This window comes from Lagopus leucura, unplaced genomic scaffold (assembly GCF_019238085.1).
Source record: "Lagopus leucura isolate 7727_CA_CO unplaced genomic scaffold, USGS_WTPT01 Super-Scaffold_100009, whole genome shotgun sequence".
In the NCBI taxonomy this organism is placed as follows: Eukaryota; Metazoa; Chordata; class Aves; order Galliformes; family Phasianidae; genus Lagopus; species Lagopus leucura.
The window spans coordinates 15,608,465-15,634,478 of record NW_024962266.1 but is presented as its reverse complement, the minus strand read 5'-3'; the positions used below and the strand labels follow the sequence as shown (position 1 = coordinate 15,634,478).

At 45.5% G+C, this 26,014-nt stretch overlaps 1 protein-coding gene across 1 annotated transcript; it reads right to left on the bottom strand.

The window, feature by feature from the left end:
- Window positions 1–231: 231 nt before the first annotated feature.
- SYDE2 (synapse defective Rho GTPase homolog 2) lies at window positions 232–25,816 on the bottom strand. The gene is given in 8 exon segments (XM_042873012.1): window positions 232–2,497; window positions 5,352–5,583; window positions 6,284–6,465; window positions 10,560–10,686; window positions 13,177–14,276; window positions 22,077–22,793; window positions 25,409–25,756; window positions 25,759–25,816. Coding segments are annotated over 8 exon segments (3,267 nt in total). The 3' UTR covers window positions 232–1,994.
- Between the last annotated feature and the right edge of the window lie 198 nt (window positions 25,817–26,014).

Below are 26,014 nucleotides of genomic sequence, written 5' to 3'. Positions count from 1 at the left end.
CTCATTGTCATCACCAAGATTACTATAAAAGATGAAGGCTTAAGGTAATGCTTACTGAGCAACTTTAACACCCCCACCTTTTAATAATGCTAGCAGATTTTCACACCCAGTGTTCAATACATCTTCCCAGAAGTTAAGTACCTGTATGGAAGGAACTCCTGCATGCAGCCAGTGCAAATACACGGCACAACCTTACACGGCTTTAAAGAACACTAACTGGGCTCAGTCAAATTCTGTTCTTCATCAAATTTTATTTAGAATTAAAATTTATTGTTCAAAATGTATTGCCCATTCTGTAGGTATAAAAGTTTAAAAAAATACATTGATTTATTGATAAATGTTTCCGGTTAAATTTACATTTTCATACATTATCATTATATTGCAATAACTGTTATGAATCCTTTAACACTTAGAAAAAAATAAATTAACGGGACTGATTAAACCATTTGAGACCATGCTAAAATAATTCTTAAAAAAAGAGGGATGAAGTCTGTCCTAGTATTTAATTCCTTGCTCCTGTAAATAAATAACCTCACAAGCAGTACAAGGAAGCAGCGGTTAGAGCAAAGCACTTACCCACAGTACCCATGGCAGGGAGCCAGTACCATCCAGATGAACAAGGAGAGTTAAGCTCTGTCCTTTTGGCTGACACAGCCCTGGTGCTGGGCGTCTCAGAGCTGAACCACAATCCCACCCTGCTTCCCATAACACCCCACCCACCCGGCTCCACTGGGGGAGATCACTTTACCCGAAAGAGTCAGAAAACCTGACTGCCTTTGTGTAGAACTTGAGATTGCATCTCCAGAGCCAGAGGGGCTCAGGCACTCCTACCGGCAGCCAGAACATGCAGCTCAACTAATGCACATGGAGCTCTGCAGCAAAAGGAAGCATCAAAACAGCCAGGACCAAGTCTGAGCTTACCAGGACAAACCGGAAGTCTTCAAAACAGCCGTGGATGTCCCTGTTCATTGCAGGGGAGCTGGACTAGATGACCTTTAAAGGTCCCTTCCAACTCTAAGGATTCTGTGATTGTGTGAAAATATGAAGTGAGCACTTCAGGACCCTCCTTTACATGAAAAAAAAAACAGAAAAATCTGAAGAATAAAACTACAGAACAGTGCGTTCATCTCCTTATTGCACACACTGATCACCCTGAAGGGCAGCAGCACAGTTCACTGCTAGAAATCCTGGAAAGCCCTCACAACTACTGTAAAAGGTTGGGGTGGATTTGAGGGGAGCACATGTGAACCAATGCCTGGCAACTCAGAAGCTGTTAAGTTAACCATCTACCCTGCCTTCTTGCTGGATGTGTTTCTCTGCACAAATCCAGTGCTGTGCTACACACAAAGCAGCTTCCTCTTGGCATCACTCTCTTCAAATGGGATGTTTCAGAACTCCGGGACCTCTCAAGGTGGACAGAGACATGCATGTTTGTACACAGATATATACAACAAGGTTAGAAAAATATTTAATTTTTGCTTGCTTAAATAATTATTGAAAAGTGTTAATACATGAATACATTAATATTTGTACAATTAAAACTTTATATATAAATATTTATATTATTATTATATATATATATATATAAAAAGCACTTTTCATAGCAGCCATTGCATATATAGTAAAATGAGTTTGTCTGAAGTTGATGCTACAAAGCTCAGGCCAAGCAGCATTAGTCCCCTTCTGAGAGGAACTTCTGTACCAGAGCTGAGTTTCAGGAGGAAGAGCCCTGCTGTTACAAGCAGCGTATGGTGTCTGCCCTGCTGTCAGATGCCACCCACCAAAGGGCACAGCATTTTTAGGGAGAAATGTTACTACGTGGAGTCACTTTGTGGTCTCTCAGCTTTTGCCTTAAACACCAGAATCAGGTTAACATGCTCTTCTACAAGGAATGCACAAACAGGAGGGAATGCCTGTCAGTGGGTTCGTTCACACGGCAGGCCACAGCCTTGCTGCAGCACGCAGCAGGAGGCACCACGCAGGACCGACCGGGCTCAGCAGCTCATGTTCAGCTTGTTTTTGTTGAGTTCCCTTTCCAGGTTTCCTATCAGGGTATCGATACTTTCCTGTAGGTCCTTGAGGTTCGCCCTGTGGCTCCCCGCTGAGTCTATCGCCTGCATTGTCAGATAGCTCTGGAACGCGTGTTCCCCGGGGAGGGGCTGCGGGCGCTTCATCAGGCCGTCGGCATCATCGACTCTGCTGCTGTCGTCCCCACTCTCTGAGTCCTCCGAAGGGACATCGTCATAGTCTGCCTCGCCCAGGCAGTCCCTGGGGCTGCAGAAGTAGCTTTCCCCACAGCCGCTCCAGTCACCTGCGTAGCGGTTGCTGGAAGGGCTGTCCAGGCCAGCTGGCCTTGGCCGCAGCATCCCGCATGCGTCAGCGCTGCTCAGGTTCAGCATCTGCGGTCTCTGCCGCCGCGGTCTCAGGTAACGCAGGGACAACAAGTGCTCGGGAGGCGTGCTGGGATGTGCAGGTTCCTGGGCAGGTGAGTGATGCACTGGAAAAAACGAAAATTTTACACCCCATGTGGCTGAATCCACATGGCAACACAAAGGGTCCGTGACAGCGCCCATGGGCAAATGGCATGCATGATGCGTGCAGACTCTCAGCCAACACACCGTGCTACTGCTGCTTGATCAAATACCATTAGGAAAACCGCTGTAAAACCTCGGCATTGAAGAGTTATGCCAGATCCAAACTGCAGCAGAGAAATCCTCCCTCAGCAGAGATGCTCCCAGAGCACAGGTTACATTCAGGGCATGAGGTAACCACCATACAGCTCTGGTACAGACAAACAAAACCACTTGGCTGAAGGGAATAGCAGAAAGCAGCCACAGCAACAGAGGTTAAAACAACAAAAATACCACTGCAGAGAAACACTTGGAGAAGCTGAAGATGCACCAGAGCTGAATTCTCATGTTTCTCTTTTGCCCTGATGTTCCGCACTATTAACAGAAGCTCATTGGCATTAATTTCTCTAAGCAGCCACAACCAGAAGCGTACTCCGATGGGCTTACAGCAGTTACCTGAGCTCATGGTTACACAGCACAAGTTACTAACAGCCACCTCCACTGCTACTGGCTTCCTACGGTAAACAGCACACAATTTTACTGGCCTGCACCTATTAAACGTCTGAGCTGCAGAATCTCTTTATGTTTTAAACAGACCATGCCCACCCGTAATTAGCCACAGACTTCCTATGCACAAATGCAGTGTTCAGCATCTCGCTGACGTTCCCTTGCTTCCCTACAGAGCTGCCAGTGCTCCCCCTGCCCACACTGCAGCCCCCCCAGGGTGCTCCAGCCTCGCTTTACATCTCACAGTAGTGCACAATAACTATCACTGCATTTTCCCCCCTCTCTCGCTGTAACAAAAGCCCTTCTGTTCAGACTCTGCTCCATTAAGATGAAGGGCCATGGGTTAACAATAACTTGCCAGCATTGCATGCTCTAGCCAAACAAGGACTTAGTTGTTTTCTGTTGGAAAAACAAGGAAATTGAAGCATTACACAACATGTTGATTATCAAGCTGCCCCAATCTACAGAAGATAAAATGGAAGACTGCAATCTCTCCTCCAAGTCCAGATGCACTGCTTACAGCTCACCAGAGTTCTCTCGCTCACAGCTCTGCACTTATATTTTACCTCTAAGTTAGCTGTGCCCTTGCATGCTTCTTGCAAGTTGAGGACTTCAGCCTTCCATTCAAGGTGAGGAGGAGCTCTACTTATCTTACTCATCTCAACAACAATACTGTGTGGATTTCGATGCTTCTTTTGCAATCATAAAAATCTCTTTAATGAGGCATTATGTTTCTTATATGGTTTATGAACTACTAAGATGAAAGTCTACATGTTTGCATGTCTATCCCACACTTTGTGCTAGAGCACACGCATTTATACCTCATGCTCCTAAATACACAGCAAATCCAGACAGCTGCTGTTTGGAATTTTTTATATTATATTATTTTTTTGTTAATTTGCCAGAAACGGATCTTTGTTAACTTTTAACCAACACTGTACTGCCTACCAGCCCCTTTGCGACCCTCTGTATTTCCTAAGTGCTCCCAGTTCTCCACGAAAAGCAGACAGCCTCAAGTAAAATCACATAAATTTAACAAGAAATACAATCCGACATACTATTCCTCTAGATTAACTGCAATTGTTTCAATGCAGAAAATCAGTAGTTTTCCAAGAGCACTTACTGTGTTCTAAAAGGGAACAATTCAGAAGCTGTTAAGATGAGCTACATCTTCCCTAAAGAACATAAGGGTTTACAGTGTTCAGGTTTGAAAAACAGTTATTAAAACACCCAGGTTAACCAACTGACAATTTTCCGCACCATCAGTGAAAGCACTGTGAAGAGTGAAGGAACTACAGCATGGAGCAATGGACACATCTTCCATATAGAGAGGAAACTGACAACAATTTGGTCAAAGAATACCTGAATACAAAATTAAGCCCATTGGATCTAATGTTGTTTCACAGTGTTCTTATCAAACTTAACAAAAACCACCAAATATCTCAGCCTGATCTTGCCTTAAAGCAACAGCAGAAGATGAAATGCACAGGAGTTCGCTGCAGCTCACTGATGTCACTGTATCTCCACTAACTGTCTCTCTGAACAGCTGGTGACATGTGAACGCTGTATAATCATTCAAATGGTCCTTGAAAGGAAAATCTTTGCAGAAATAATTAACTCCACTTGTACTTCAGTAGTTAAATCAAATTAGAATTTCACTTCCATTACTGGGAACTGACCCCAGCTCGTGGAAAAGCATTTGAGCTCTTAAGTTTAGAAACATGAGATAAAAGGTACTTGCACACAACATTTTTCCATACGCAAAGCTCTGGAGAAACAATAAGAAGTTGCATGGCCCCTACTACAAGGAACAGCTCTGCCTAACTATAAATGTAGAAATAAAGTAAACCATTGAGTCTCTCAGGGACCATACAACTCATGAATCCCATATAATCAGAATCCTGAATGGTTGAAGCAAGAAAGCAGGAAAACAATAAGAACTAGAAACTAACTAAGGTTCAGATATGGGAATATTACTACCACTGGGTCTGCTTTCTCTGATATCTTTACTTACATAAAGCACTTTTCACTGAATTGCTGCCATTTGGCAAAGAAGTAATTAGAACAATAAACGTTACATTAAGCAGTGGTTTAATACAAAGAGTAACTACATGACTGCATGATTTCTTTACATTAATAGGTGTTGCCACAGTACCTCATATTTTAAAGATTCTGATTCTGCTCAGTTATCCTGTGAATTAATCTACACTGTCATATTAAAAACATACAGCAACAGTTTGACAGTTCCCACTGATTAGATCAGTGAAACAGTACCTGGCCACAGCTGAAGTAAATAGTGAAGAACTTCTATGTGTTTTTTGAAGTCCAGGGCACTAGCGAGCTCCTCGGAGTCTGTGAAGACTCTATTGTTGTGGTTGATGGTCTCCTGCCTCTGGCTCAGTAACACGGGCCCAAAGCACACAGCTAAGTTCTGGCAGGTCATCTTATTTACTTCGTGGTAAGAAGCCACCAGTTTCAGGTGATCCAACAGCATCTTCAGGGTAGCCTGCAGAACAAAACACTCATCGGGAAACACAATACTGCAGCACTGTCACCTTAACATCACTGCTCTAGAGGGATAATACCAAGGCTGATAGCTCAAGCCTTTCTATCAACACCCAGCAGTGGAACAGCTAAGTGCTGAATAAAAGAGCTGTGTTAGACTGCCGCAGAGGAAACAAAGTAGGACTGAATTTCTGGTAGAATTCATCTTGCTTCTCACCTGATCTCAGTTCTACATGAATGAGTTTTCTAGCAGCGGAGAGGAGATATCAAAGAAGGGAGAGACTGCAGAAGCACTACTGCAGAAGATATATTAGAAGATGAAGAAACCCTTAGAAAGACTTCAGTGTCAGAACAAGCCTCCAGAAGTTTACTTAGCTTTCAACAAAAATAACCCATTGCTAGCTGTTTGGCCATCCAGTCCTGCTGTAAATGACAACAGCTTACCTGAAATCTAAAAATAAAATAGTGCCATTTTTACTGCTTACCTTTACAGAGATGATCTCTAAAGGCACACCTAAATGAAAGTTATGGCCAGATACCTTCATTCTTGAAGTATTTTCAAAGACTTGGAGCATGACAAATCCATGTTTTCAGAAAACAGTTGTACATGTTTTGACATGTTTTAAATCCAGTGTGAAAAAACTCCTTTATTTTCTGAAGCTGGCAATTTACCATTACTTGACCCCATTAATACCACTCACCTTCTCAACATCTGGGAGGCAATCCAGAAGGGCTGCTGTGTGCTCAGAGTCACTCGGGTCATTTTCACAACCAGCGGCTGCCATCTTCAAGGGATTTTTCACCATGGCATCCACTACTGCTTCATAGAGCTGTTTGGTTATCAGTGGAGAGGGCAGCTCTCGCAGGTAATCCTTTAGGACACCTTCAGAAGAGGTACAAGAACAGCTGCTGTCATGAAGCTGTGCATTCACTGTTTGGAATGGGTTGGGTTGGAAGCACTAAGGCACACAGAAATCACATATCTCCCGGGAAAATTCCTTGTGCCAGTGACAAATTCAGAAGCTAGGGACAGGAGGAGGCAGTAAAGGTAGAACAACACCAGCAAGCTGAGCAGCAGCTCTCTGCACAGGACAGGCTCTGGCTACAGCCAGTGGGCGGCTCTGCTCCTGCAGCTCTGCAGCACTCACGTCCTTGCTGCCATCCCAGCACTGGGCTCTCCCAGCTGCACTACCAGCTGCACCACGTACAGCTGCATCTCCAGAGCTGGAGGAGAGGTGCTTTCTCCTTGTTTGCGGGACGCAACAACCTGGCAGCACTGCATCCAGCTTTTACGCCTTCCACAAATGCAAACAAATGAGAAAGAACCAACTGTCTGCATTCATGTAAGCTGATGCTAAAAGCTGGCTACACTTCAATATGAGCCAATTTCAGCAACTGTAAGAAGAAAACCCAGCAGAAGACTTCTGCTTGGCCCTGGAAAGCACACAGACATAATGCCATGGGGCAGCACATCCAGCACAGCCAGCACTAAAAGCTCTGAGGGAAACAATCAGCTCTTATTGTCCTCTAAAAGAATAAAGAAAAAGCATTCAGACCATAAATATCTGCCCATTCAGCTAGATTACAGCTTAAGAAGTTTGTTAAGAAATGATGCATTAAAAATCTTTTGAAAGAGGACACTGTAATTAACAGAGCAGTCTGTCCTCAGATAAGGCACACTTGTAAAGACAGAAGATTTTTTGGCACATGCTCCACACAGCTCTGGAAAACCCCACATCAGTGTAAATACTATCATGTTCTGCTATTTGATAAAGCAACAGTTCATATCAATTCTGTCTTCATAACTTAACTGCAAACTGAATCACACTGCAGAAGGCTTTTTATGAGGCAGTTTATAAAAAATACAAGGAATGGAAGCTAATGTTCCCCTTTGCAGCCACGTTTGCAGTGGCTTCTCGCTGTTAACTGGTACCACTGAGAAATGAGGAGTGCACCCAGTGCAGAGGCAGCTAGCCAGGCCCTGCCCCACGAGCAGTGCAAACCCAGCAGTAGTGCCCTGCACAGCCCCTCTGGCTGGGCAGGCCAGCAGCAGGCACACAGCCCCCTGGCACACCACAGGAACATACTGGCAGGGGTATGAGAAACAAAACCAGCCAGCTCTATGTTTTCCTGAACACAAATTCCTCTGGGCTTCTTTGTTTGCTTTGAGGTTTTCTGTTTTTATGCAGAGCAGTCACTGAAGTGGCATACTACGCTTCTGTTTAGTAACTTATTCACATTCCTCTCTTCCCACCAATGATATTTCATCTTCTCAATTCAGAAGTGTCCCACGTGCATCCACAGGCGAAAATGAGAGCAATGTGGCAGCAGGAGGCGCAGCACAGCACAGGCTGGGATGCCTTTCCCTCTTATCTATGTAAAGCACCAGCTGACACTGCCATGTTTTGGGTGGGGAAGGCCAAATTCAGAATCAGCTTACAGCAGGAAAGGACTAAATATATGTCCGAGTCAGATCAGCTAGTGCTACTGCAACAGTCACAGCTGATGACTGAGAATTCCTCTGACAGCAATCACAACCACAAGACTACCACCTGAAGGACCTTAGAACCATAGAATCAGTAGAATCATTAAGGCTGGAAGAGACCACCAGATCACCTAGTCCACCCATGAGCATCAAATCATTAAATCATGTTCCTCAGTGTCCCTGGTTAACAGGGCAGATTGGAATCCACTAATGCCCTTTGGCCTTTCTACTCGTTTTTGCTATTCACTCTGCCAAATTAGCCCTGTTTTCTTACAGGAAGCCATACTCCCTGCTGCTAACCCATTGGCATGTTCTCCTTGCCACAACCCCTCACCCTACAAAGCAAATGGAAACAGCAAGCTGAGATTACCATCCACTTCAGTGATCCCTCATTTTTCTGGCCCACTGAGCTGTTAACAATGTTACACGCTTTATTTAGAGATATGAATTCACATGGATGAGAACAGACATGATGCAACAACTTCTACTGGTCAGTTCCTAAAACTGGCAGTGTGCTTGGTTTTGAGCCACGGGCGCCTCTGTAAGCCTGTGCCAACCCCAGGGGCAGTTCTCAGTAAAGATTTAATCATTAAATGCTCATTCTTTGGTCTTTGGAGAGCTGTCAAAAAAAAAATAAATCTGTATAATCATCTGGAAAAACAGTGCTACTCAAATTTCAAAAAGGACACAAGAAAGCACTTCTCTCCAAATGTGCCAAGATTTATGCTGAGGATTCACATTCTATGGAACAAATGCTTTGGCTTAGGAAAGTACGAGTCACGAGATGCAGCCTCAGCACCGCAAACACAGCATGAAGAACCGGGGCAAACAGCCATTGCCCAGGCTCTCTGTACAGTGAGACTGTGCTCTGCGGGCTCTTTACTCCCATGGTGAGCATAGCAGGTAGCCCAGCTCTGCCAGCACAAACTGCAGCCTCACCTTTATGCCCAAACCATGCTGTACACAGCTAAGCAAAGAACGGCTCACCCTCATCAATGTGGCTTAAAGAGATGGCAGCGTGGCATTAAAGTACACTTTTCAGATTCAGCACCGCATCATAAACCCATGACAGAAAGCACAGACACTGCTGCCCTGACAGGGCCTGCTGTCTCCACTGCGCACTCCTGCAGCTCCAAGCTCAGCTTCTACCAGTAACAGTGGGTTCTTAGTACATAGTGCTCCCATGGACACAATGCTTGTGATGCACTGCAGGTTCTTTTGCACACATACATACAAGGAAGCTTCAACACCCTTCCCCACGATATTCCTGAAGCATTTCTGCAAATAGTTCTGCTTTATATCATTTCTGGTAGCATGGGAGTGTGATGCCTTCTTTATTATTGCAAAATTAAACATCAAATAGGTCAAATATTTCATTAGCCAAAAATTTATATTAACCGAGAATCTGTTCGACATTTGTCTGCTTACAAGTCAACATCAGACAGTTTCTGCTGTTTTACAGCACAATTGATTTACTAAAATTGAGAAAAGTTTTCAAGAATAATAAATATCATGTTAGAAATCATCACTGCTTCTTTCATGTATCTATTTGCAAGGAGAAGAAAAACATTAAGTTAAAAGATCATTTCTATTATTTACTTCTTCTGTTCGCCTTCTCCCAGTAGAGGATGCATCACACACAGCAGAGTGCAACACTAGTCCAAGGTTCTGCTGCTGAGAATGCTGGTGCTGATGAGCAATGATGAGCCCAACCGTGAGGCCAAGGGAGTTCAGGTGACCTGACCTGCTGGGTCTGTACAAAAGGTTTGGTTAACAAAGAAAATGCCACTGGGCAGTATCTTCTGACACTACTTAGAATAATTACAAAATGTACTGAACACAAAATTAATTCCCAATACACTGAAGTGAAACAATCAAATGGGATAGAACTGCTCAGTGCCTCTGAATGTCACAAAGTGCTCTGGCACAGAAAATTTACACCCTGGCTGCTGATGTTAACATTTTCCATCACTGGATTGGAAGTAATGAAATGTTCTTGTCTAATTGCCTCCAGTGATTAGTTTACTCTGCGATCCCTGAGATCAGCTCAACTTTGGTTTACATAACAAATACCATCAATAGCTACAAAACTGTTTGGCCTTTAAGCAACAACAAAAACACCTGACAATTTCAGCTGTACTGGGCACCAACGCTCCCTTAAAAAGCTGGGGCAGGTGAAGAGAAGTTTTGTCAGACCTCCTGCTCCTCTGCCCCCAGCCCCCCTCCTTCACCAGGACGCCACTGTGGAAGCACCTTGTGCAGGTTCCCTTCCTACACCAAGTTTCATGAGTCAATGGAACTCCGTCCTCCTCCCTCCCAGTCACAGCTACTTGAATACACACCTCCGACGTTACTGAGTTTGCTTTCGCAGTACAGAAAGTAATTAATGACTTGTTAAACAACAACAGAAAACTAGTTCAGAGCCTCACCTTCTAAAAGGTGTATTACCAACATGCCAAAACTATATACTGAAAGAGAAGTCAAATCATTACCTGTTATCACATTAATATCTGGGTACCGGCTTTCAGAGAGAGTCACTGCCTTGCTGTCCCTCTCAAACGCCTCTCGAAGCTCCTTCTTCACCGCTGCGGAGCCACACAGCCGATACAGGCCCACAACCTGTGGGCAAGAACCACAGCTCCACATGACTTATTCCCGCAAAGCAGAACACATATCATGTTAGGACTCACCTGGGAGCATGTACAGCAAGATGTTCAAACAACTGTTAAGAAAACTCAAACATTGCCAACTGCTAATATTAATTGATCACATACACCATCAAAAGTTACTCAAGAGACAACTGGCAGGTGACTAATGCCAAAGCTTTCTACAGCAGGAGACATCCTGAGCAGTGTTCACTGAGCCATCCCAAGCTGTAAGCCAGAAGCACACCATCAGGTAATTCAGAATCCACTCAGGACTTTACTTTTACGTAAAACTTGGGAAACAAAGAAATAAACATAATTCTCCTCTTATCCTACGCAGGTCACCATCATTTTCTCTAGTAATAACTGTATAATTATGTAAGATAAAACTGGGCCTTAAGCAGAAAAGAAGAGAAAAATCATTTTGAAGTACATTAGAACATGTTCCAAAATTGTTATTAATTGTTAGTAGAAAAAGGTAGCAGCACAACCAACTACCTAATAAACAAGAGACATCATAAATCTCTCAAGGAAAAAGACCCTTAACATTGTCCTACAAGAAAAAGCTAGATGTAACTAAAACTCTGCTTGATGTTGGTAGAAAGGATTTCAAGAGAATTACGAATACTCCATTCTAACGACATTCAGAAGTTGCTATTTTAAAGATGACAAGACGCTGACTTCCACATTTCAAATGACATGTAACATTTAATGTGAAGCAAGGGTTATTTCATATGTTCAAGATGCTAGGAGTGACTCCACAACACATCTGGACTGTATTACTAAGCCAATTATGTGCTTTCACATACTCCAATTTTGCATTTTTTTGTTGCTGTATTTTTCATTTTCATCACCACTGTGACTGAGAGGAGCTAAATCTTACATATATTATTTTAATTTAATTTTAATGGATTTTACAGGCAGATGTACTGAACACATGGATAGCCCCAAAATGCTGTGGACTTGAACAACCAACCAGCTCAAAACTTGATGCAGTCTGTGTTGGCTTAGAACGTGCATATCCAGGTTTGCAAAGAAGAGTATTTGTCTGGCCATACATTAATTCCTGCTTAAATGCATGGAAAGTCACTCAATGGAATTTGTACACTCTCCTTCCCAAGACCAAATAAGACCCAATATTTGGCCTAAGAAAATTTCAACCCAGTTTTGTAACACTATGTCTGAAAGTCAGGTGGAAACAACATATCATGACAGTAGTCTGCATTCTAAGAGAAAATCAAAAGGTCAGAAAAGTGCATGGTTAAAAGTTAACAGTATATTTTGCATTTTTATTTCTCCCTGAGCAAATGCACAAATTAGATTTTATGCTCAGAAGCACCAGGTGCACACAGACAGCTCAGATCCCAATCGCCTCATTACCAGTGATGCCTTGATTACCCAAAATCATTTGCATGACTAGGTGCTAATAAGCCCAAAATAAAACACTGCAACCATGAGACACAAATACTGGAAAGAATACAACTTCTTTTTTCCACCGATTTGCATGTTAGGAGAAGCACAATGACAATCACACAGTTATCAGCACTGACTTTCAGCAAAATAATTACATACAAATACTATTCCTGTCTGTATATTTCAATCTAGGTTATAAGTAGCCATTAATTTCTTAACACCAGGAAACTATAGCCAAACTGTTAGCAACTAAAAGTAGTAACAGTGGTAGTTGTGATTACCTCTCCATTTCACCTGGGCAGCAACAGGAGTAACAGAAACCAAGGGCTCACAGTCTATAGAGCAGTATGTAGAAATCCTCTCACAATTTCAAATGAATTACCAAGGGGCAACGTCTGTCCTTAGGACTGCATATCTTCCTTCCTAAGAAATTTCTAGTCTAGCACGGGGGGATTTCTAGTCTAGAAATTTCTAGTCTGTAACGGGGGATTTGTTTCTACAACATTTCTTCTCCATTGGGTTACACCAACTGACATAAGTCGCAGTAAGATGAAGAAAACACAGTGGGCCTTACTGCCTTTCCTAATCCTACAGACAACTTGACGAAAGGCTAGGAGAAGCAGTGTGAGGAAACAAATAACCTGTCTTCTCAACAGCCCTTCCTCATCTTTGTGCTTTGCATCAAATGTGGAGGGAGTACCATGCTCCTTGTGTGTCAGTACACTATGTCCTTAAGTAATGATCTGTGCCTCAGACATTTCCAAATCCTAATCTCAGTTCTGCCTTATTTTGAGGGTGACTCTACATGCTGGGTGCTGCAGTCCTAAAGCTGCTATGAGCAAATGTTCTTCTCCTTTACAAGAGCAAAGTTGGAAGCAGTGACTTCGCAGTCCTGCTGTTCTCCCCCCAGTACAATGACTGGCGTTCACCACACAGAGGGAGCAAGAAAATAACTTAAAAACCACTCCTGCTCCAGAAGTAACAGTGCGAAAATCTGCAACAAAGATCCAGACACAGCAACATTAACAAAACATTAAGATATATACAGTACCTGGCAGCCCCTTTTTTCAATTTCCATTACGCATTTCTGAATTAAAAGCGGCACCATCAGGCCTGTACTTTCCTTCTCTACCACTTTTCGAGCATCGACACCAAACATCACTGGTTCCCGATCTGCATCCAAACCATCAAGAGAGTTCTCCCACTGTTCCATAAGTGACAGTTTGACATAAATAAGCCCCCTTGGTTCCAGTCTGACAGCCAGCTGATGTGTTTTTGTCACTCGAAAGAGAGTAGGAAGAGCCACAGTGCCATGACAACAAACACGGTTTTTCCGTGGGGTGGGCTCCCAGCTGAACACCACCAGCTTTAAGTGCTGAGCATTTTCAATTTCTATGTTGAATGTGTGGTCCATATCTAGAAATGTTGTCCTACATGTAAGCAGGGCTGTTCTTGCTTTGTTTACTGAGTCAACCTGTATTGCACAAAAGACATCTTTTGAGTCTATTTTTGGTGGTTTCAAGTCCTCAGCACCATAAAAGTGAATGCTCATAAGTCCAGAGATGTACTGGGAACACTTGGGTTGATCAGAAAAGTTGTAGTGCCTGAAAGCATCGATATCTATCTCAGTTTTACCACTGTTACTTGGAAAGCTCTCTTTTCCCTTCCCACACTTGGTTTCATGTCCATGTTTGCCTGATTTGGTTAAAAGTTCAGGAGAGTCACCATCACTGAGGTAACCACCTTTGCTGGAGGACTTGGAATTCCTTGAGCTTTTCTTTTTGTAGGTGTGCTGTGATGACACACTGCTGTCGAGGTGGTAGCGACTTATGACGTTCCTGCTGGCAGCTGCAGCTGAGTTTCCAGAAGATGGCAAAGATGCTGTATGGCTTGTATCCCGAGAGCTCCCTTTCTGCAGGGAAGAAGGATTATCTGAGCTATTATGGCTTGAAGTTCCCTTGACACTCAGCTTCCTGCTGAGTTCTGGCAGTTTTTTCATTTTCATGGAAAGCTTCCTCACAGTTCTGGGAGATTTGATTCGATCGGGGAAAGGCCAATTGATTGATCCACTTTTTTTCAAGGGACTAGGACTTGGAGGAGAAACTTCTGTTATTGGTATATCAATCTTGTGTGCAAGTACAACTCCAGGCCCTTTAGGAAAAAAAATTAAAGGGAATAAACAAATGTTCTGTAAGTGCAGTTCACAGTAATGAAAATAAAATATCGAACTAGAGGAAAACACTTTGATTTGTCTTAACTTGACAAATGCAATTCATTCAGATGACTGTCGTTCACCAGTTAGAGATATTAACAAGCACCCAGAGTGTTGTGCTTTGTTGACCTGTGCACCCAAATTTGGCAGTTCATAGTCAGAAGCCTGATTTGTTCTGCTCTATGGAGATGAAAGAGCCAGAAACTACAGATAAACAAATGAGCTATTTCACCCACTGCATTCAGCTCTTGTCCATTTGTGTTACATCCCTCTCATCCAGGCAGACACAATTGCACTCCTGGGGCACAGGTGCAATGAAATCAGTCCTCAAAAGGAAAGCACTGGAAAATGACAAGTGCACTTCTGCCCACAAAGCAGTTAGCGACAAAGATTAACACATCAGCATTGCCCTCTCAAGTCTAAAGGAAACATGCACATCCCTGGTAAAGGATACTGCTACTTTACTTTGCATTTCCCTTTCTTACCCAAAAGAACTCTGGAGAAGCGTCTCACCCCTCTTCTCTCATTTCTTTCAGCTCCCCTTTTCTGCTGCAGGGAGGAGCAGGAAAGCAACAAGGATTTATTTATTCCAAAAGCTGCCTTGTTCGTGCCAGCAGTTTTCCCTCTTTCCTGGCACAGCCACCCTGTGACAGGGCTTAAAGTTATACAGTTCCCAACTGACACCATGGTGGGAAATCTTTTGGAAAATCTCTTTTCAAGGAACAAAAATAATTTTAACAACAGGCACTGATGTTGAAGAGGAAAAGAATGAGAGAAAAAATATCTACATTCATTTGACAGTGCAGGACAAGTAATGAAGGGATACAATCAGAATAAGAAGCTGCTATCAGTAATTTCTGTGCATGACTCACAGAGACATGAACTTGTAGCTCTCCTCATGCTTGAATGTTTAAGAAAACCCCAAAACTGAGTTTCAGCTCAAGCCTTTCTTCTTGCCACCAGCATGAGGCAGTAATGACTGCATAAAAGGCAATGGATTCACTTGAGTTGCTGTAGTGTGCAAGATGAAAACTAAGGCCAGAACAAATAAAATTTCATGAGTACTCTCACTTAGAGCCACTTTTCTATCCACTGAGACACTAAGAGTGGCTTTTGTAAGAACAACCATCCCACCCCTTCATCCCAGGCAAGCTCTGGCAGCACTCATGCAGCCTTGTGCTCCCGGCTGGAAACCAGAGCATCCGGTCACACTCAGCCCTGCTGCTGCAGCCGCCCCAGCTGTTCAGAGACCTACAGTCCTATGCCTATATTAGCAGGGGAATCCACCCCACTGCTCACTGAGGAAAGGCAAACCCTACTCACAGTGCATACAAGGAAAGAGGTACACAGCAACTCATTCTTTACAGCAGCTTCTTTTACAGATTCTTCTGATGCTTACTGTCTAATTCCAATCACCATTAAGTAAGTCCAAATCACTATTTGCTTAAAAGAGCGCTTTTATAGCAGAGTTTCAGTCATACAGAACAGCACACAGTATCTGTTTTTGAGAGCAACAGAGGAAAATGCCTTTAGCTCTGCATTTCTTGGAGGAGTTCCTTGCCTGCTGTTCTGGCAGCAGCTGGCAGGAGACACGGGGTATGACAGAGCTGGACAAAGCCTTGCTTGTGCTGCGGGTCGCGGTATAGCTGTGCTGGCCCAGAACACCCCATAGCAGCCGGTGCTGTGCTGACATTCACCTTCCCTTTCTGCTTCACGCCTCTGGCACGGGCTTAAGAAAGCAGGCCAGCCCATTCAACTTTCCTCCATCTCAGGAGAGCTGCAGAGGCAACCTGACATTCTGACTTTCACAGGTATGACTTCTGCTGCCTTCATCACAAAGGGTTAAAACAAAACACAGCTGGCAGAAGCTGGTTATGTGGGACCAATCCCACAAGTGTCATGCCCCCACTAATGCCAGAGATGTGCTGAGACACGGACATCATTTCCAAATGTACACATGACGACTGCTAACGAGCTGCAATAGGGACCTGCAGCACAGTCACATCACATTCCACTTCCCAGCCTGCTCACTTGGCCCAGCTTCCTTTCTGTTCCACACAGGTGGCATCTGACACTTCAGAAATGCCTTAGGGAAGACTGGCAGGAGGAAGGGAAGCACCAGAGGCACTGGGGTGCCAATGATAGCCCAGGCAGCAGGGGGGTGATGATGAGGTGCAGCTGACAATGCACTCCACACACCCGCCTCGCACTTCCTGGCAGCATCAGCTGCACAAAGTGCAGAAGAAAGCAGCTTTCGAAGGAGACCCCAACCCAGGGATGGACAGCTTGCCGAGGGACAAGTCGAGGGACAAAGCAGTGCGCTGAGCCAAATGACTTTGGACCAGGGCTGCCTCTCTGAGCTGGTTCAGGTGGATGAGTAAAGCCCACAGCTTTTATTTGCTTCACAGCATGGCCACACATGGGACAAAGACTCTCCACAGCCACAGAGGCAGGGCAGGTGGCCCCTGGACATGAGGTGCTCCACAGCCATCAGCTGCCCTTCCCCTCATGGCCAGGGGACAGCAGGGCCCGAAACCTCACCTACACAGGTCTGTCCTACAGGAACAGCAGGCAAACTCACAGCACACAGCCTGTCAGGCACACGTCATGATCCCACATGGTAACATTCATCTCTGGCCCAGCTTAGCATTGTCCCTCTGTGGCTGGGTGGACGTGACACTGTCAGACTGCCTGCCAACAATGCCTGCTATGTTACAGGCATATTTGATTATCCCATTCTATGTACAACATTCCACTTCGCTTAAGGAAGAGTTCTGAGTAACTCTAAAGCTCATGAGAAAGCTTGTGATTTATTTTCGGGACCCCAAGATGAGATGAGTAAGTCAGAAAACATCAGTTCCTCATCACAGAGCTATTAAAATACCAAACAGCCATGCTCATAATAACTAAGGGAAATGCTGAGCTCTGACCCAACTAAAGCTCATATGTAATTTCATTTTTCCTGCCATCCTCCTGAAATACTTAATATGCTGCATCTGACACTGAAAGTGTATCTCTAGAAAAATGATATGGTATGAAAGCTAACTTCTAGGCCATTTCATTTTAGCAAGAAGAAAAAAATACAGCTTGTACTAAGCTGCTATAATTTTCAAAACCAAAGCTTCCCTTTGTCCTAGTTTTTTTACTTTTATTTTCTATTTTTAAAAGTCAACCCAATGTATTCCTTGGGAAAACTTTTTTTTTTCTCTTTCCCCCCCAAAAGCAACAAATCAGAACAGAAAATCCCAAACAGCTCAAAATCAATCTCAGAGCAAATGACAGCTGAATGAAAAAAAGGCTCCTGTTTTTCTGTGCTAGATTCCAGAAGAGATACTGATCTGGATCCTCAGCTGACACAAATAACACGGCTCTACTGATGCCAAAGGCTGGTAACTTACTCCAGCTCAGGCCCATTTCATCCTCAGATAGTTCTATATCCACTCTGATAGAAAGACTCACTGCAAAGCTTAAAACAGCTCTAAGAGAATTCATGCTATATCAAATGCAAGCAACTTCAACTAATATGCAAGGAAAGTAACCTCCCTTGTCCATATTAGCAAAAAAACTTCCTTAAATGAGGATAGAATGTAATAATTTCTACGTAATAATTATCTAAACAAAAGGAAGAATCTTCTCTTAGTCTGCTAAAAGTTTAGTCCTTTTTTAACCTTTATGAAAACTGCCATTTTGACCAATTTGGTCTCTGTGTTCAACCCCACGTGGCACTTCAGAGTCAAGGAATGGAGGAACTATTAAAAGGGTAAAAAAGAATGCTCTAAGCACTCAGTAACAGTTGTTCATTTTCTTCCAGTACAATGCCAAATATACACAGACACTAAGTAAGCTGTGACAAACCCACCAATGCTTGGGTTACGTTTTCAGGAGCAGAAGTCACACACTACTTTACACAGACCATGCTGTAAGAGCCTGTCGGGCTGACCTTGCGCCACCATAGTCCTCAGTGCCCCCTGCTGGGTGACCCCTTGAGAGGGGACAACGAGCATGTTTAACAGCACTTCAGGTCACCTGCCAGCCTTAAGAGCTTGCTATCTGCAAACAGGAATGAATTCCTGGCAAATATTCTAAACGTTAATGATTCTCCGTGTCACACAGACCACAGCAGGCTTCATTAGAATGCTGGCGTTGGACCAAGCGCCATCGGCCCCGGTGCCAGGCGTGCCTCATTCTGGACTGCTCGCACCACCTCCTCTTTCCTTCGTGGTTTCTTTCATGGGATAAAAAGTATCTCTGTTTCCCCAGGAAGATGACAGAAACGTGATTCCATACAAAGCATAAGATGAAATAAATAACTACTTCACATTAACTGCTTCAACTCTTCGGTTGCTACAACTCCTAATCCCGCTCCCCAGCAGGTCCTTACAGCAGGTCACCAAAACGGATCAAAGACAGATCCCTGGGTAGGCCCACAGCCTTCAAAACCTACATGTCACCCCCCCAAAATCCTGCCACTCAGCTCTACAGGAGCAGGACACACTTCTTGGCCTGTTGACAAAGATCATTTGCAACATGCAAGCCTAAAAATTTCGGGCCCCAAACAATAAATTTATAAACCAGAAGAGCATCCATTTAAGTGAAGGAAGAGCACTGCTCAGATTAACTCCAGTACGTGCCCAGCTGGAGCTAAACTGGAACACAGCACCAACCATCACCTCCTGCAGTGCTGAGAAAAAAATCAATTTCCAATGACTCCTACCAGGATTTTGCAGCCAGACATCTAGCTAGCACACATGTTTAGTAACAAAAGCATAGCCAGGGTTCTCACAGGCTAGAATCAGCATGCCCTAGTAGAATGCTTCTGAGACACAGACATGAAATGACCCCGCTGATCAGTTAGGCACTACCCCCAGAAATAATCGTAGAATGGTTTGGGTTGGAAGGGACCTTTAAGATCACCTGGTTCCAACCCCATGCGACAGGCAGGAACACCTCCTGCTTGACCAGGTTGCTCAAAGCCCATCCAGCCTGGCCTTGAACACCTCCAGGGAAGGGGCATCCATAATCTTGCCAGGCAACCCATTGCAATGTCTCACCACCCTCACAGTAAAAAATTTCTTTCTAATATCTAGTCTAAACTTACCCTCTAAATGCTGGTACTAAAAGCAGAAGCATTACAAATTCTTCAAAAAAGGCCCTATCTGAAGATCCACAATGTAAACCTATGGCAAAAGCAGGAACTACAAAGGGACTCTAATCTTCAGTGCCTTGATAGTGATACAGATGTCTAGCAACACATTCAACTAGAATACAGTCAGACAGTCGTAAGAAAAAATTACTTCAGAACTTCATACATTTGAAAAATTCTAAATGTGATATGAAAAACATGCTCCACTGTCCACGTAAATTTCCACCTAAATTCCTCTCCTGTAGCCTTAGAACATGAGCTGGTGCTATGTTTCTACATTTCTACCTCAGCAAATTTTCTACTTACTGCCACCTTTTGTCTGTTTGACATAAACAAAATACATAAACAAAAGTGTGTTTCCTAATTACTGTAGTATAGGGCTGTTTTGTTTTTATTCCTTTCCAAAAACAAGCACAGCTAGAATTATTCAACAAGAAATCACCTGACAAATCCTATTAGCATACATGGCCTTTACTGGAGAAACTAACCCGATTAACACTTGGAACTAATGATGCAAGTTAAGACAATGGGAAAATCAACACCTCTACAATCTATACACCATTTAAACAAAACATTTACAGGACAGATCTATTCACTACTTTGTTTGGGAAGACTCTCAGCAACCAAACTGTTATATTTTTCCTTCAAGTTCCCATTAAAAAAAAAAAAAAACATGACTGCTTCCTCTGTACAACATTTGAGATCCAAATAAGGCAGCATTATTTAAAGCTTAAATGGTTAAACTACTTGCACTGACCAAAGAAGATAGCATCAAATGAAAATTGTATATATTATATATAAAAATAATATACTGAGTATATAATAACAATAATAATTGAAATGAAAATATGTCTTTTACTGTCTTTTGTAGTATCCTACTTCTTTCTGTCTTTGCTTCTCAGAATCTCTCTTAGACTCCAGTACTAAGCACTACCGACACATAAAATGACAGCAGTAACAAAGATAAGCAGACTTTTCCCCAAAGCAGAAATTGAGTATTTGTCAGGGGTTACTGCTTGACGTATATAGACATCTATTTTGCAGCAACTGTGTAATTCAAGCAAGGTTCAAGCACAAATAATATTAAACTGTCCATGCTGCCTATGTGCAGTAATTGCACATGGATGAGCTGTCATTTTAAATCTGACTGAAAGTAACTGCAGACACCTTAACTGAAGAGAGGAAAAAAAAAATCACTTCTCCATGATAAAGCCAATTACTGAGCAGCAGGGATCCATCTCATCACCAGTTCATCCATTCACTCTGGTCGCTGTTAAATACATGCCAAAGAAGAACTGCATTCAAAGTAGCTTAATCAGCTCTGAGCATACCAAACCTACTGGGGGAAATTCACCACACTTTTTTCCTGGTTTCAGGAAAGACGCTTTAAACACATCATTTTGCTTTCAGGAATAAATGTTTCTTCAGTATTTAAAAAAAAAAAGGGCATTCTCCTTCTTGCATTAAGGTTTCATTTTTTAAGGAGAATCACCTGTACATCACGGGCTTCATGACTAAATTGGAGTCAAACAGCCTGCAGAATGTGCTCGTGACTTTCCCAACAACCCCACATCCTGACCTCTCCAAACTGCTTTGAAAAAAATAACATCATGGTATTTCAGTGATTTTGCAAGCAGACATAACTGGTCTAAGTATTTAATGCAGGCTATAAAGTGAATTATTTCTAAATAAATGTTCTCAGAATACTTTGGAACTGAAAGTACACTCAGATCAGCAGTATTTCCACAAGGAGAACAAAATGTGAGCTCCCAGAAGAGAGGACAGAGTACTTTTTCTTCTGCTGTTTACAGAAGTTGCTTTGGTGCCTCTGAAAACATCTCCCATTCCCAGAAGCCATCGCTGCGCTGAGTCCAGGCAATGCAGCTTCTGAACTTACAGATCTGGGGCCAATTTGCCAGAACTGAGTGGGAGGGGGACAGAGCTCCTCCAGAGGGCAATGCAGAATGAGAGCCTGGAAATGAGCTCCAGGGCCTCTCCACTTTCAATTACACAAATACTGTATACCCACACAAAGCAGATGATTACAAATGGCATTTATATAATCTCTCAAAAAGTATTTATTAAAAATCCCAGACAGTAGGTTAAAGAAACTTCTGAAGGTATTAAGCAATTTAAAGGCTGGAACCCAAGACCCAAATGAGACACTAACGAACAGAAAGGAAACTAAGTGGGTCCTCTCATTAACATGCTTAAGCCCACTTGGTAAAACCTTTCTTTTCAGCCAGCTTGGAGCCAGACCAAACATGGTCTGTTTGGAACTGGATTCCAAATTGGAGCTGACTCCATAGGCAGAGGCAAACCACATCCAGATATGCCAGGTGAGCAAACTGGCTGAAAAGTCACTGTGCCGCTCTACATTTAGCAGGTATCAATATCCCTTCCTGAGCCTTTTTTTCCTTTTTTTTTTTTCTTTTTTTTTTTTCTTCTTTTTAATGAACATAACATGCACTGCTACTGGAAATGTGCTTGATCCAGACAAAAGGAGGAGAAAGAGAAAAGAAACATAAGAAAGGCTTATCATTCTTTACAAAGAAAGCAGAGGATAAGACATCTTTGTCTACCTAAACACTCTTACCTGCTGAGGGGCACTTAAATGCAGGATTTTCCTCTGCTGCCAGCACGCTCTGGGGCTTGCTGGCAAACCTCTGCCGCTGCTGCAGCAGGTGCTCTCCGGGCTGCACGGTGTCGGCAGGACCCAGCTCGCCAGGCTGAGTGTCCCCCGCTCTCTCTGGGGAGCATGGGGGAACATCGAGGGGTCCTAATGCCCTCCCCAGGTCCCGGACAGGCAATCTTTTGCAGCAGCCTGTGGGGCAGTCCACAGTGACAGGGTTATGGGCAGCAGGATGGAGGACTCTCAGGACATCTGGCTCATCATCTTCAGGGATGGGGTTATACCATATTTCTCCTTCATCATCTGCATCGTTGTCTTCGCCAAAGGCACAGCGTTGCAGCGCGGCAGAGCCTGTGGCATTCGGAAGGGCGCTCGCAGCACCACAGCCAAGGATGGGGCGCTCCGGCCCTGCCGGGGACCTGGCAGGAGTCCCCCGCACCCTTGGTGAGGGCAGTGGGCTGGGGGACCGTGGGGCCTGGGTGACAGCCCCTGGTATCTTCTTACACGTGCTTTCTCCCTCCAGGCGGGGGGCTCGGTGGGTGCTCTGGTGCAGCCAGTTGCGCTTCTTCGAAACAGTGATGCTGTTCATCTGTGGCCGGTGCTCGGGGAGCTCGCTTGCCTTTGGAGACTTGGGCTCCTTCCTGCTCCGCGGGGCTACGTATACATTTTCTATTAGATCTGCTGTTAGAACGGGAGAGAGAGGAGAGACAAATGCTCAGAATATCGCATTGCTTTTAGCAGGACAGATGAAGACATACAGCATCGTATCACGTTCGCCTTAGACCTCATTTGAAAGGACAAAAGACAAGGTGATGCTATCATCAAATTACACGTCAGCCTGCCAAAGCAGAACATGTGTGTAATTAATGAAAAGTCAGGCTTGTTGGGCTGTATTTTAACACCGTGTAATTTAGGTAAATGGCAGTGAGAGTTCTGTGTAAAGGTCAGACAGACTTAGGCAGAAAAGGATCTTTTTGCTCTGGTAATTTTGTGCGTGCAGTGGGTTTGTTATCCATTGTTCCTACGATGTATTTACAATGTAGAAAACAAAGGTGGGGATCTATTTGGCTCAGAAGCCTCCAGCAAGGACTGTCCTTACTGCCATACCCTGCGCTCAGGGCAGAATTTAAGTAGAAAACAAAGATGGGGATCTATCTGGCTCAGAAGCCTCCAACAAGGACCATCCTTACTGCCATACACTTTGCCCAGGGCATGAACAACCCTTGGTTTGTGAGGACAAAAAGAAGAGAGGAAGAATCAATAAAAGTTTTTAAATACATCATTTTACAACAGATTTTTCATTTTCATTTAACAACAAATCAAACTCTATACACAAGTTCAAACTTGATACAACTGTACTACAGCAAAGCTAAACCTGTAATGGTGTTCCACAGGCAGGGTGCTTCTACCCTGACCTCCCCAAAGCTCCCTTCTCCATGGAGCTGAGGAATAGCACTTATGCCAATACAAACATGCACCATGCCAGATCTGTATGCCCACCGACAGCAACTCCTGCCGCTTCTTGCACTGACAGGGACACAAAGGCCCTCTGCAGGGCTGCCAACCCACAGCCCCCAACTCACAGACCCTGAGACACGTTCAGAATCACTGTGCGCTGGGCAGTGCCGTGCCGTGGTGCCCTCAGTGCACACCTGGGCAGCCCTGTATTGCACTACCCACAAGAGCCTCCTGCAGGAACAGCGGCCAGCAGCAGCTGCAGAGCACTGCAATAACCTCCTGCTTGCAGGGGCACGCCGCAGCCACACAGCTCTCCACTCTCAGTCTCCAAATCAGCCAGCTCTGCCAAAAGCCATTGATTGCAAACGCTCACTGAATCCCATCCAAATGATACACTTGCATTTAGGTCTTCCAAGCACAGCTCTCACAATCCAGGGCTGTGTTTGCAAATGCTGCTTCCCCTTTATTCCAGTTTGGCCCTGATCCTGAAAGTCCTTCTGTGGGTGTTTATTTTAATAACAAACTGTTTCACATGCAAGCATCTGAGCACCCAGCAGCTTCACGGAGCACAGCAACTCCCAAACGCCAACATCTGTTATAGTAACCAGAAATTCAAATAAATAGGAAGCTCAAAGAGCTACAGGGGTGACAAATGTGCTCTCTGCTCCAGAGCAAAGCTTCATTCAGCAGAACGCCATTGGCTCTGTTCAGCGCAATCAGAGCATTTCCAGAGGCAGACCCTGCACAACACGGAATGAGGCACCGCTCCCCAAAAGGCTTCCGCACAGTGCTGGGGTGAACAAACAGAAGGGCAGACAAACAGGCAGGCGCTCAACTCACCTCCCACTGCATCTACACAAGGTCAAATAAATCACTAAAGTTATAATACAGGAACACCACAGCACCTCCAGAGCCCCAGATGCAGTGCTTCAGCTCAGCTGAGGTCACGACAAATCCCGTGCCTATTACATACACATATCAAACATCTCATCCCAACGCCAGGCGCTGCTTTTCAGGTCATAACGCAGCGGGGAACGGCCGTCCCAGTCCCACCGCACACGGTCCAGCAGAACGCACAGCTCCGGGGCTGCAACAGCCACCCGCTCCCTGCCCAACCTGCACACCGCCCGGCACACAGCGGGGCTGTGCTGCGGCGGGACGGCAGCGCGGTCAAAGCACGGTCCGTAAGCATCAAACTGTGCAAAAAAACAGGGAGGAAACAAATGCGAGAGAATGACAAACGGTCATGAGGCGAAGAGCAGCGAACGGCCGCGTGATGAGCCGCACGGGGCAGCGCTCTGACAGCGAGGGCCTCTCGTGGAAACGGGGAATTCTGTCCCGAGAAGAACGAGCGACGTTGTGAAAACGCGCCCGCGGAGGGCCGATTCTCGACCTACGTTGGAACTTGCAGAACAGCATTACTTTTGCTCGAAACAAACGCGAAGTCTTCGCAAACTCTGGAAAAAAACTGCAGCTCCAAAGCCCGGCGCAGCCCGCTCCCCGCACCGACCTGCGCGGCACAGCCGCCCCGTCCGCCTCGGGGCTCCCTTTTCGTTACCTGCACTCCCCGCCGCCCGCCGGCACCGCGCCGAGCCGCACCGCGTACACGGCTCGGGCAGACGCGGCACGGAGCGCCGCCAACAGCCCCGCGGAGCGGAGCGGAGCTCGGAGCGCCGAGAAACTCGCTTCGGTACCGTTTTCTCGGAGAAGCGCCGCGCCAGCGCCCCGCGCCCCTCCCCTTCCCCTTCCGAGGGGACCGACCCCGCGCCCCGCTCCGCACGTGGGAGCGCTCCGTCGCCAGACGCGGCCCCCGGCGCCCCGGGCAGACGGGCTCTTACCCTGCGGCCCGCAGCCCCCGCCGTGCCGGTGCGCGCCGCCCGCCGCCGCCCCTCGCGGGGACCTCCTGCCGCGCAGCTTGGAGAGCGTCCTGCGCAGCGGCTCGGCCATGCCTGGGCGCTCAGCGGGCGGCGGCCCCCCGGCGCGGCGGGAGCTGCCCCATGGCGGCGTGCCTCCCCGCGCCCGGCTGCCGCCACGCCGCCGCCGCGCACATACTTGGCATAGCTGCGCGGGGCGAGAGGCCGCCCCGCAGTGCGCATGCCCCCGCCGCCCCATCGCCGCTCCCCGACGGGGGCCGGTGCCGCGCCGCCCCGGGCGCTGGGACCGCCTCGGCAGCAGCTCGAGGAGAGCCCTCGCCGCCGCACCTGGTGCCCGCCGCCATGTCGGCGAAGCGCCGAGCAGTACGGCATAGCGGGCCGCGGGGAGCGCTGCCCGGGGTCTGGGGAAAACGGCACGTGTTCGCGGATTTTGTCCCTTGCCAAAGTCGGAGGGAAGAGCTGTCCCGAGCAGCCTTGGATGCACCCAGCCCTGGAGTGCTTAAGGGCAGGCTGAGGGGGCCCTAGGCAGCCTCAGCTGGCAGCAGCGTCCCTGCTGTTGCAGGGTTTGGA